Source organism: Haliotis asinina, chromosome 12 (assembly GCF_037392515.1).
Source record: "Haliotis asinina isolate JCU_RB_2024 chromosome 12, JCU_Hal_asi_v2, whole genome shotgun sequence".
Lineage (NCBI taxonomy): Eukaryota > Metazoa > Mollusca > Gastropoda > Lepetellida > Haliotidae > Haliotis > Haliotis asinina.
The window spans coordinates 43,951,891-43,964,693 of record NC_090291.1 but is presented as its reverse complement, the minus strand read 5'-3'; the positions used below and the strand labels follow the sequence as shown (position 1 = coordinate 43,964,693).

The 12,803-nt window shown below is 41.3% G+C and overlaps 1 protein-coding gene across 1 annotated transcript in view; it reads left to right on the top strand.

Annotated features, from left to right (window-relative positions):
* Nucleotides 1–12,476, top strand: part of LOC137257910 (importin-4-like) — a 36,150-nt gene extending 23,674 nt beyond the window's left edge. The window contains exons 21-29 of the mRNA XM_067795414.1: nt 1,592–1,669; nt 1,929–2,092; nt 3,061–3,254; nt 4,049–4,219; nt 4,746–4,954; nt 6,446–6,578; nt 7,378–7,482; nt 9,895–9,964; nt 10,555–12,476. Of these exons, the coding sequence (XP_067651515.1) occupies nt 1,592–1,669; nt 1,929–2,092; nt 3,061–3,254; nt 4,049–4,219; nt 4,746–4,954; nt 6,446–6,578; nt 7,378–7,482; nt 9,895–9,964; nt 10,555–10,703 (1,273 nt within the window). The 3' untranslated portion in view covers nt 10,704–12,476. The remainder of the gene's footprint in view (nt 1–1,591; nt 1,670–1,928; nt 2,093–3,060; nt 3,255–4,048; nt 4,220–4,745; nt 4,955–6,445; nt 6,579–7,377; nt 7,483–9,894; nt 9,965–10,554) is intronic.
* Nucleotides 12,477–12,803: the final 327 nt, after the last annotated feature.

Sequence of the window (12,803 nt, the reverse complement as noted above, 5' to 3'; positions counted from 1 at the left end):
GTCTGGCAGGCGGGTAGGTGACATTCATGCAATGTCAGCGGATCCTGCTTTGACCGTCTTTCACAAAGACAGGGTCAGTATTAGACTGCCGGATTCTTACCGTCCTAAGATCGCAGGCGCTTTTCATGTTACAGCGCCTATTGAGCTCCCTAAGCTCATGCAGCCTCCCTCGCCCGGTACCTCTCTTCGACGTGCTCACGTCTTAGATGTCCGTAAGACCCTTAGGGCTTATATCAAACGAACTGCTGATATCCGAAAAGATAACCAGTTGTTTTGTTGTTATGGCGGGGGAAGAGCTGGTCTGCCGGCGAACAAGCAAACCATATCTAGGTGGCTTGTCTCTGCCATTTGTATGGCATATACTCATAAAGGGTTACCTATCCCTAATGGGTTAAAGGCTCATTCTGTTAGGGCAGTGGCTACGTCACAGGCTTATGCCGCGGCTCTGCCCATTGAGGAGATCTGCTCTGCGGCTATTTGGAGCCGACCGAGCACGTTTATCCGTCAATACCAACTGGACAAACATTCACGGGAACGTGCTCGGTTTGGCCATACAGTTCTCACCAGTGGGCAGAGTCGTGATTCCCCTAGCTGAATGGGCGTCTGAGATCTCGACTTTGTTTATCATGAAATGTTCCTGGTGGTGGGTTTTTCACGAAACATTTCTTGTTATATTGGTGACGGATATCCCCTGGTGGTGGTGTTTTTATATATAAAAAAAAAAACACACACAAAGAGAAACTACCTATAGATGGTTTTTTCACTATTAGCGTCGACATACGCTCATATTTACCCTTGCACTGTTATTCCCGGCACTACTTCGCTGGTTTGGGTGATGGTGTTATTGTCGGGTTATTGTCGATTGGCTCTTTCGGCCCTATGTTGCCACGCCCCCGCCTGATTGACATCAGCGGCTTGGTGATTGGGTAAGTGTATTTCTCTATCTCTCGCAGCTTCGGCAGTGTATGAGAGTGTGTGTAGGGTACACATCAGCAGACAGAATGCCGCTCCCGACTCACGTTCGTTGGGAGTCTGTCTTATGCTATATATGTACCCCAAGGAGGACTTCTTCTGAAAAAGAATTGTACAAACCTGTAGAGGTTATGAATTCTTTGAAGAATGTCCTCCTTGGGGTACGGCCACCCGCCTCCCCACATTCTGTCTGACAATCTCAGCATGAAAAGTGAGGTATGAGGTACACGGCGAGAGTTGCCTGCTCTTGGCTGTTAAGGGGCCCGGGTGGGGGCCCTGTAGGGGTGGTCTCACAAGACAAAAACGAGTTTTTTGTTTTGTAAAATATTTATTCAATATTGTTACAACTGTCGTAGGCATTTTTAAATGGACATTTTAATGCTATATATGTACCCCAAGGAGGACATTCTTCAAAGAATTCATAACCTCTACAGGTTTGTATAAATTTTCCACGGATCTGCAGATTCCTGCCAATTTTCAACACAATATGAAAGTTTCATCTGAAAGTAGATTTTCCTGTTGCCATCATCGAAAATGTGAAATGATGCGAATATTGATGACAAAAGAATAGAACAACCTAGATGTTGTTTATGAATTTGACATGTTTGTGTGCCCCCAGCATCAGTGTGGAGAACTCCTACCTCGATGAGAAGGAAGATGCTTGCACATCTCTTGGGGAGCTGGCCGTCAACTGTGGGTCAGTATCAGAGATGCCCCATCCATGCTTACATCCTTCATTTTACTTATTTCAGAGTGCCAGTCATTAATATTTTAGTGTAATTGAAGCCCAGTGCCAAACATTCTACTGTTACACATATCGTTCCTTCGATTAATAGTTTGTCATGAGATATTTACAGCATAATGTGTCTGTGAAAGCACGCTGTTAATGCTTCAATATATCTGAGTTTTACTCAATGTCCCAGTGTTTTGCTCCATGTCCCTTTGACCTGCTACAGATCTGTGTTCCTGCCCTACCTGGAGACCAGTTACATGGAAGTTGTCAGTCTGCTGGAGTTCCCTGCCCCAGGGGTCAAGAAGGGAGCCATCTCCTCCCTGTCCCAGTTCTGTCTGTGTGTCTTCCAGGTCTTCAGCGAGACACAGTCAGCCGAGACACAAGCAGGTGAGGTTCCAGGAGATCTCCTTTTGTAGGTTAGGTTGTACTTGTTGAAAAACACCCTAATGATAATGTTTTAACAACAGTGATTTCTGTTCGGAACCCAGGGGTGGAAATAACCCATTGCCAGTTGTCCCAGTCCAGTGTTTTTTTCTGTCGGGCAAGCATATCTGTATTTCATGCTGTATTGGTGTCCAGTTGACTTGCCAGTGTTAATTATGTTGCTTATTTTAGAAAATCAAACGACAAAATTGACCAGTTTAGTGGAAAAATTATCAGGGCAAGTGATTTGACATGTGCCACTGTACTGGTTTACACTAGCAATTTTATAGTCATTTCCACCCCTGGAACCCGATTCTTTCGATTAATGTCCGTGTGACAGATACTGTCACATATAATTTTGAGTAAACTACATATATTTGACCACAGTTATCCTAACACCCTCAGCATGTGGCAGCTCTCTCAGTGTAAGCTGTTGTTTATTGCTGTGCAGACTTGTTGTGGCATCTGGGAACAGTTGGTCTTGAAAGGTGTTCCAGTTATGTTCCTTGGTCTCAATGCACAATGGTAGAAAGTGGTAAAATGTAAAACATGTACTGTTGGAATTACGTTTTCTCAGTGTCAGTAGACTGAATACCTGTTTGTCTGACTTCCATTTGTATGGGAACCTTGGTGGCTGAGTGGGTTAGATGTTCTCAATCTGACAGTGTGGGTTCAAATCCCAGTTTGGAATCAACCCTTCAAAAGTACTATATTCTGTACTTGAGAAAGTGTAACCACAAATGTAATGTGTGTTGCATGAATCTCAGTCTGTCAAGAGATACACACCGTGCCTTCTGAAACAGTGTTAAGGGAAAACTCACTCAGTTACTCCTAATCTGGGACAGGCACAGGTACATCTTGCAAAATACAGTTCTTGATCATACCTCTGCTAGTAAGGCACAAAACTACACACTCTCACTGCATCTCCACAGCACTTAGCTCCATGATGCCAACTGTAGTCCAGAAGTTACTGGAGGTTGTCAAGACCGACATGGACCGCACGGTTGTCATGGCAGCAGTGGATGCTCTTCATGACATGCTGGAGAAGATCGGGGAACCAGTGCTGAGAGAGACAGGATCTGCTGATGCTATACTAACAACAGTGAAGGAGATCTTTACCCATAAGGTAGAATGTCTGAGCATAAATGTTCCAGTTTTTTAAGTCAGGATTATCAGTCTGAGATAAGCTGGTAGTTCAGGGATTAGAGGAGCTTAATGTTTATATAAGCTTTTAATCCAAGTTTCCATTTGTATCCAGTGTTTTTCAAAACAAGCATTGTCAATTAGTGGTGGTCTGACTAATTGAAACAATCGAGGATTGCACATTTTCTCATGATTGAACACAAATGGAACTACTGAACACTTGACGATGGAATAATATCTTAGAAGTTGTCAGGACCTGGGAACATGTTTGAATTTTAGAAAAGTCATTTCTCATACTGAAAAGTCATGACTAAATATTTCTTTAGGACTTTGGGAGGGTTTGTTCATGATATGTTAGTCATCCCTTTACAGGAACAAGTTACATTGTTTTACATTTGATGTGGTATTAGCAGAATTTCTTACTATAACAAAAACGGAAAAGAAAACCATGTTTTTGTCCGTATACTTATGTGCATTAACAACCTGAACAAGAAAATCTGCAAAATGACATCTACCAATGTTTTTTGGTGATTGTTCGCTGGTTATGAATTGTTAGAGTTGTCAGGTGGTTGTGGATGGTCACCTCTTTAGCACAATGTGTCCAGTTGTACTTTCCAGAATTTTTAAGCATGAATGATGTGATACTTGAAATACTGAAGAATATTCCATCAAACACACATTCGTAACTTTGAGATGATCGTGTCATATTGTTATGATATGTGATGATTTGAGTTATCTATGATCATGACCTTGACCTTCTCCTGTCCTTGACCCCAGCTGGCATGTCAGGATCAGGAGGATGAAGATGACGATGAAGCCCAGGCAGAGTATGACGGAATGCTGATTGAGTCTGCAGGGGATGTGTTGCCGGTGATGGCGAGACTCCTGGGAGGTCAACAGTTCCTGCCTTTCTTCAGCAGCTTCCTCACAGACCTCCTCAAGAGGCTGGTAGGTGGGGAGATAGGGCTTCATATAAAGTGTGGTGGGGGGCTGAGTTTATCATAGGTCCAAAAATGGGTCTGAATATCATTAAACTAAGCCCTGGGTTACTGTCAGCCCAATCCACAATATTGTGGATACAGGGTATTTTGCAGGATGTGGTACACTGGGGCTATGGTGGTTTAATATAGTGATCACAGGGTTTGAGGTGGTGGAGACTAGCGTTGATGCAGAGTCACAAGGTTAGATCATGGTTGATTTGGAAATCACTAAGTTGGAAACAGATTATTGGACCATATTGTATTGTATGAATTGAAAATCCATATTTAAAAGAGGCCACCATGACTGTAATTTGGATCACATTGTTTGATACAGAGTAAATTATCTTTGGAAACTATTTGATTCAATCCTTTTCACATAAATGCATTTATAATCCAAACAATACTATGTCAGCCCATATTTAACATCAGGAAATGTTGAGCCTTTGAATTACATTCTCCAGGTCTATCCTCAATCACATCTGAATTCATTACAGAAAGAGACAAGCTCCACTTCAGAAAAGTCGTTTGCAGTTGGCACTCTTGCTGAAACAATTGAAGCCTGTGGTCCTACCTCTGTAGCATTTGTAGAAACATTGTATCCAGTGTTTGTGAGGATGATACGTGAGGAGGACGACGAAGTCCGCAGCAATGCGGTGTACGCCCTAGGTGTGCTTGCCATGTATGGAGGCGAGAAGATGCTGGGGTATCCTTGATGGTCATGTTTGGAACTGAATGAGTGAGTGAGTTCAGTTTTACGCCGCACTCAGCAATTATGCAGCTATATGGTGGCAATCTGTAAATTATCGAGTCTCGACCAGACATTCTAGCGATCAACAGCATGAGCGTCAATCTGCACAATTTGGAACCAGATATCATGTGTCAACTAAGTCAGTAAGCCTGACCACCCAGGTGATCCCGTTAGTCACCCCTAGACCAGCATAGTCGCCTTTTGTGGCCAGCATAGGTTGCTGAAAGCATATTCCACCCTGGACCTTCAGTGGTGTCATAGATGGAACTGAGTGAATATTTCATCTGAAATGTACTTCTCGTATAAAGCAGAGGAAAACATGGTTCATTCACATTTTTGTGATTAATCTGCATAAAATGTCAGTGTTCTTTGGTGTCACTGTTGTAGTTAATCAGTCTCTTTATGTCACACGGCCCAGAGTTATCCGGGCTCAGGAACAAGAATCAATATTCTCTTGGCAATACAAAACGTGAGGGGCCATTTGTTTCTTGTGCCTTCTTTACCAACATGTGAAACTTGTTTGAAAATACCACTGATGTAAGTGATAACCTGTATTGGCAAATTCGTCAGAATTGATACTGTGAGTATGCTCGTGAGAGGTAGTAGGGAACCCATGCATGTGATATGAGGTGACTAGCAGGACTGGTGGTCAGACTCACAGACTTGGTAGACACATGTAACGGAACTGTGTAGATTGATGCTCATGATGTTAACAACTGGGTTGTTTACAATCTGCCACCATCCAGCTGGAATGTTGTTGACTGCACTTTTAAACAACTAACAAATCTCTCTTTATGTCACCCAGAAGTAAAATGTTACCATGACTTTAGGCATAGGAGTTCCATGATTTTCATTATGGCTGACTTTGACTACAGTCGCAGGCTGCTGAAGGGATAGTGTAAATCCAGCTAGAGTGCATGAAGGTAGCAGATGTACTATAAGTCCCCTTGGTCCCTAGTATGGAGATCTACCTAAGGTTGTTTTGGATCAATAGCCTGTTTGTGCATTGTATCATCCTCTATAGTTAAAGCATTTTAGATATCATTACAAATTTTAAATATTTATATCTGTGATAGTCTAGTTTGTTTTGCAGTTATTTTTAGACGAATATTTTAAATTGATTACCATGTTTTCATCACTGTATGGCTGTGATATTGCTGATGCAATGTAAAATTATAACTGATCCACTCAGAAGTAGACTGTGTAGCGACCTAAGCTGGCAGTAACATACGGCTTTGTCCGGTGGATCGGTGACTTTGTTGATGTTTTTGTCAGTGTAGACTTTATGTCACCTCTCAATCAATGGATTGTCTGGTTCAGTCATTATATTCACCCATCATACAGCTGAAATATTACTGAGAGTAGTGTTAGCTAATGCCAAAAAAATGTTGGTCTCAGCTACTGCAGGCTTTCACCATGTTGCATGTAACCTTGACCTTCTCCCAGCCAGTACAAGGACATCTTGAAGATGTTGTTTGACATCCTCAACAAGGAGACTAATGGCCGTGTCATGGACAACATCGCTGCTGCCAGCTGCCGCCTCATAATGGCCAACAAGGATCAGGTGCCCCTTGAACATGTGAGTACAACATGGAAACAGCTAGATATGGAGAATAAGAGAACTGTTTGACATTGCAAGAAGCTGAATACATTTGTTTGTGTAGAAAGTTTTGTTCATCTATCATCCAGTTCAGGAAACTAATGAATATTTAAATTGTGCTAGTAAACCTTTTTTGTTTGAAGCTGTTGGGCAGCATAAGATCTATTACCCAAATGATTTGTGGTAGTATTGGGGCATTACGATTTATTGCTCCATGAAACTTGAAAATTTTGTGACATTCCATACTCGAGTTGTTGCTGACCTGGTGACAGGATGCTGTTTCAGAGTTAAGAACTGTGAAGCAGTCTGACTTTTGACCAGTGATAAGTTATTCTTCAAGTTTCTCATGTTAGTATTGGGTGGTGGTGGGGTAGCCTAGTGGTTAAAGCATCCGCTCTTCACACCGAAGACTTGAGTTCGATTCACCACTTGGGTGCAATGTGTGAAGCCCATTTCTTCTGTCCCCTGCTGTGATATTGCTGGAATCTTGCTAAAAGCAGAGTAAAACCAACCTCACTCACTCACTGTGGTTAAATAGCCAGGTGCCTGAGTTTGCTTGTGTGCCTGGCAGGTGGTGCCGTAAGAACCAATGCTCCTTGATCTCTTGTGGAAGATGGTCCTGATTCGTACAGCCAATTGACCAATGATTAGTTATGATGTTTTCAAGGTATGAGGCTGCTTTTGCCATCTCACCAGTTCTCTGTGATCGCTATGTGGATGAGCATCCTGATTCATACAGCCTATTGACCAATTATTAGTTATGATGTGTGTCTGGCAGGTGGTGCCCGTCATCGTGCAGTGTCTGCCCCTCAAGGAAGACATGGAAGAGTGGACTACCATCTTCACCTGTCTGCTTCAGCTCTACAGTCAGGGTTGTGAACATGTGAGTACTTCTCTTTCTCACTTTATCTCACCTCTTTTCACCCCATCTGCTGCTATTGTTTACGTTTCAGTTTAGTGTTGTTTCATTTTTCACATTTTGAATGTAAATGGATCATATATTGTGTTGAAAATTCCAACCTCATTTTGACCCATCTGTTGTCAACGTGTATATTATAAAGCTTTGATGCTGTTAATTTTCACATCTTAAATGAAAACTTAATATACTACCGACAAGAAATAAGGGAACTAATGAAATAATGGCGAATTTGAAACTGCTTTAAATATTCACTAAATCAATTTTAGGCGTCAAGTTCAATATCTGGTGTGTCCACCATGTTGGGCAACACATTCACGGCACCTTGATGGCATGCTGTTAATCAATTTCCGGATGGTTGCCCGTGGTATTGCCCGCCATTCCTCTTGGAAAGCTGCACCAAGCTGGGCCAGGTTGGCGGGTCCTGGGTCCCTGGCGTACACCCTTCGACCAAGAACGTCCCAGAGATGTTCAGTTGGGGACAGGTCTGGGGACTTAGAGGGCCAGTCCAATGTCTGGATACCTTCTTGTCGGAGATAAGCGGAGACAATTCGGGCCCGATGTGGTCTGGCATTATCATCTTGGAATACAAAATTTTGGCCAATAACTCTAGCCAATGGAGCCACAACAGGACGCAATATTTGGTCAACGTATCGCTGACCAGTCATGGCTCCGTTAATGATGACCAAATCTGATCGTCTGTCATGTGTAATTCCACCCCACACCATGACACTAACACCTCCATATCGATCATGGTCAAGAATTGCTGCTCTGGCATATCGCTCCCCGCTCCGACGCCAACAACGTTTTCTGCCATCTGTGAATCATAGGCAAAAACCTTGACTCATCAGGGAACATGGTGTAACGCCAGTGGCGCATAGCCCGTCCCTGATGCTGCCTAGCCCAGTCTTTGGCGCTTATAGTGAGCTGAAAGGGTGACACCCTTAAAAGGCTGTCTTGCTTTCAGACGAGCTTGATAGGGTCGGTTTTTAACGGTTGAGGTTGAAATGCGTCTTCCAGTGAGTGTGCGGAATTCTCTATTGATGGCAGGGGCCGATTTAAACCTATCGCGTAGAGCAATTAACGTAATGAGACGATCCTGTCGTGGTGTCGTTGATTTTGGTCTACCACGTCCAGGTCTCGTTGCAACCCCACCCGTTTGACGGTACTTATCCCACAGGCGTGAAATTACACTTTTTGATTTACCCATCTGCCGGGCAACTTCACATAATGATGTCCCCCCCCTCTATCATCCCCACAATTCTCCATTTTGTTGCTTCACCAAGATACTGCCTCGGAGGCATTTCTGTCAGTAAGTGTCAATCTCTATTGCATTAGTGATTGCGACTTCTCCAGTACATTTACAGGAGTTAACTTCTGTATGCACGTGTAGCACGTGCTGGGCATGCATTATGCGAAATTCCATTGTCATTGGATGTTGCGTTTGGGAGATATGCCACGATAACGGACCCTGTCACAGTCAAAGTCATCTACATTCAATTTCTTGTTCCCTTATTTTCTGTCGGTAGGATATGTATTCCAGCCTTGTGTTGTCAATGTTTGCATAGTAAATCTTGTGATGCCGTTAATTTTCACATCTTGAATGAAAACAGATAATATTTTAGTATGAATAGTCCCATGATTATTTCTACATATCTTCGGATTCACCCATGGCAACCTTAATTAAAAAAGTCATTGTAACCCCAAACTGCCTGTTTTAAATGGTTTTCAACCATGATTACACGATGCCATTTAGAAAGTGGTCAAATGCAACTTATGTCATATTTGGGATTTCACTTTCTTAGTAGAGTACAAATTCTAGTACGGCCGAAAGCTATGTTTACACAATGCCATTTAGAAAGTGGTCAAGTTGTACTTTACTATGAAAGTGAAATCCCAAATATGACATATGTTGGTTTTCAACCAGCAACTTGAAATTACACAGGTCAAAGTATTTCAAAGTTTGAAAACAGCTTCTTTTTTTTAAAGAGGAAGTGCAGTGTAAATGTTCCAATGTTCTGATTTTTTAAAGCATTGTGTTAATTTACATATGTTCAGCTGAAGTTGGGAGTCACGGTCGAGATATTCAACAGTTTGCCTTTTTTTTCAAAATATGGGGCAGTTGGTTAGTATAATGGTTACAGGTTGTCGCTCGTCACTCTAAAGACCCCAGGTCAGTTCCCCACGTGTTCCCAGCCATGCTATAGATGGAATATTGCTAAAAGTGGCGTAAAGCCGTACCTGCCATCTCGATCACTCTTTACAATACTGATATATCAGAGACCAGATATTATTCTTGAAACACACATGCAAACAGTGAAATTGTCTCAGATGCTATGTTTTAAACTTATGGTCCCTTCTTCACTGATTATTTCACAGGTAATAAAACTGGTTCCACAAATACTGAAGTTGATAGCCAGCCTTCTTGGTTCAGACACAATCAAACAAGGTAAGCATGTTTTTATTTTGGTATATTCATTCAAATAATGTAAAGATTCTACTTTGTGACTCTGGGTGATGGGGTAGCCCAGTGATTATTGTGTCCACTCGCCACACCAAAGAACCCAGTTCAGTTCCCATAAGGGGTACAGTGTGTGAAGCTCATTTCTGGAGTCTCTCACCATGAATTGCTCGAATACTGCAAAAAGCAGCGTAAACATACCATTTCACTTACTACTCTGTGACATTGAATAAAAGATACTTATGCTTTCAGCCATTGCTTTTCCTTATCAACACAGCCAAGTAATACGAACATAAAAATATGAAACGAAAAATAGTCACTCCTGTTTTGTCTGTGTTCATGCATTTCGTCATAATGTTTATCAGTGTACATATAACGATATGTTGATCTGTAGCACGTGATTATTGCTGGATGTATTGTATACTTTTGTTTCAAATTTTATTAAAAGTTTGCAAATTAAGTATTACTGTCTGTGCTCAACAACTTGGGTTTTACAAAGAACTATTTACTCCTATAGTGTGGCTGGACCTTAAACAACATTCATCCTCTAACTGTTTTTTCTTCTGGTTTTCATTCAGACATCCAGCAGCTGTTGGTTCAGTTTGTCCAGACAGTGGCTTCGGCCTACCCAGCTTTATTCACAGAGGTCAAGGCCAGCATCGGACCAGAGCAGGCCAACAAACTTGATATGTGTGTTGCCATGGTAGCAGGATCACCAACAGGATGAAAGCCATCATATTTCAATACTTTTATTCCCGCTCAAGCCTTGTGCCTATGCAGTTTCTATTTTTAGTCTCTAAAACCATTCATGACTTGTCTTCGATGAGAAATGTTGTTGAGCAGCCATTGTGGTTGTTTTGAGTGAGAGTTTTGTGGTGCTTCAAGCTGCTTGTAATTTTTGGCCAGTTTTTGTTATGGCCTGGCAAGCTTGTGATGTAACATCAACTTTTGCTGTGAGATCAAGTGATAATGTGTCATTACTTTGTGAAAGTCATTGATAATCTCAATGAAACCTTGACAATCTTCTAGTCAAGTTCCCTATACTATGTTGAAAATGAAGTTAGTAGTTACCCCCAACTAAACATTTGATATTTTTGTTGAAAATGAAGAGTTAATAGTTATTCTTTCAGCTGAACATTTGATATCTTTGTCGAGCATGAAGAGGTAGTGATAATTTTCTTTCCTTTATCATTTGATAGTTTTGGTAAGAAACTCCCATTTTACTGAGAAAATATATGAATGATAAAATAAAAATATTTTCTTACCATTCAACTTTTCATAGATACACAGATACCATTTGTGTTTTATCTGATATGTTTCAGTTCATACTAAGTATATGACATGAAATGTCCGAGAGTCAGTGATAAGACTCTCATACTGTAATAACCTGACAATCTGTTGTGAAGCAAGCAGTAGCAAAGCCTGAAATAGCACTGTAAATATTTATTTTATATTGAAGCTATCAAAATGTGCACATCAAACAAAATGTCAGACAACAGTCTGATAACCTATTATTTCATATCTGCCAGTGGGTATGAACCAAATATCTGTGTTTACAGCCATGTTTTATGCAAATTTTGGGTAATACTTGCACTCTCAGATTTAGGTGGTGTAGTAGCCGAGTGCAGCCATCCTTTGCCCTTCACACCAAAGACCTGGTATGATGTCAGAAGACCATTTCTTGTGCCCCTTGCCATAATATTCTTACAATATTGCTGTAAATGGCATAAAACCAAACTCACAGACTCATCATTTTGAGGGCAGTGGGGTAGTCTAGTGGTTAGGGCATTTGCTTGTTATGCTGAAGACCTGGGTTTGATTCCTCGGGAAGCCCATTTCTGGTCTCCCTCTTGTGATATTGCTAGAATATTGCTAAAAGCAGTGTGAAGTTGAACTCACTCGTTTTGATCAGAACTTTGGTCTAGACTGTTGAGACCTGGCATGTGCTCTCACGGCTCAGTTGGAATGAAGCTTTCTGGTAGTTGCATAAAGTTTTGTCGTCAGTATCTCCAGTCAGCAGCCATGAATGAGCTTTTCGGGTTTTTAAGTAGGATACCAGCACTGAATGGAATTTTGACATAATTTTCTGTTGGAAATTACCAAATTGACAGAGTGTGAAAGCACACGACATGCCACAGTCATTTTTCGTAGATCAATCGGAACTGACCATTTCTGTAGTATTAAGAGATGCTGAAGTCAGTATAAGTCTTCATGCTGCTTGGTGAGTTGGAATGTCTACCTGGGGCTCCTTTCATGAAACAGCCTTTACTAAGGTTAACCTTAACTCCCATTCTTTAACACTGCACTAAGTTTACCTTAGTGATTTACGATCACCTGTTTGTTTTGTGAAAGGAGGCCCATTTGTGAGCCAGGGAGGATTTGTCAGAACTTGATGGAGCCATTAGAGTTAAAGATCTGATTTATTGAGTGTGCATTACATGTGAGTTACCACGAGTCATTTCAGCATGTTTTGTCATTTGAAAGAAAACATTTGGACCAAGAGATTAAGTTGTGTTTTGTGTTTTCGAATGGAAAAAACACTTTCTGGCTAAAGCTTGAGCACTGCGTGATATCTATAGTTCCTATGTAACTATGTAACATCACAAACCACTATGACCTTATGCATCTGTACAAACCTAACCACTGGTTTTGGTTACAGTGTGAGCTATAATCTGATTAAGTTTGTATGTCAGCCTAAAACTGATAACGCATGTTCCTCCACCTAATGTTAACATTATGTATTGACAGACACCAAATATATCAAACAGTTTGCTTATTAATCAAACATCAATAAAGAAAATGTCTGTTTCTATGCCTTAAATGCAAA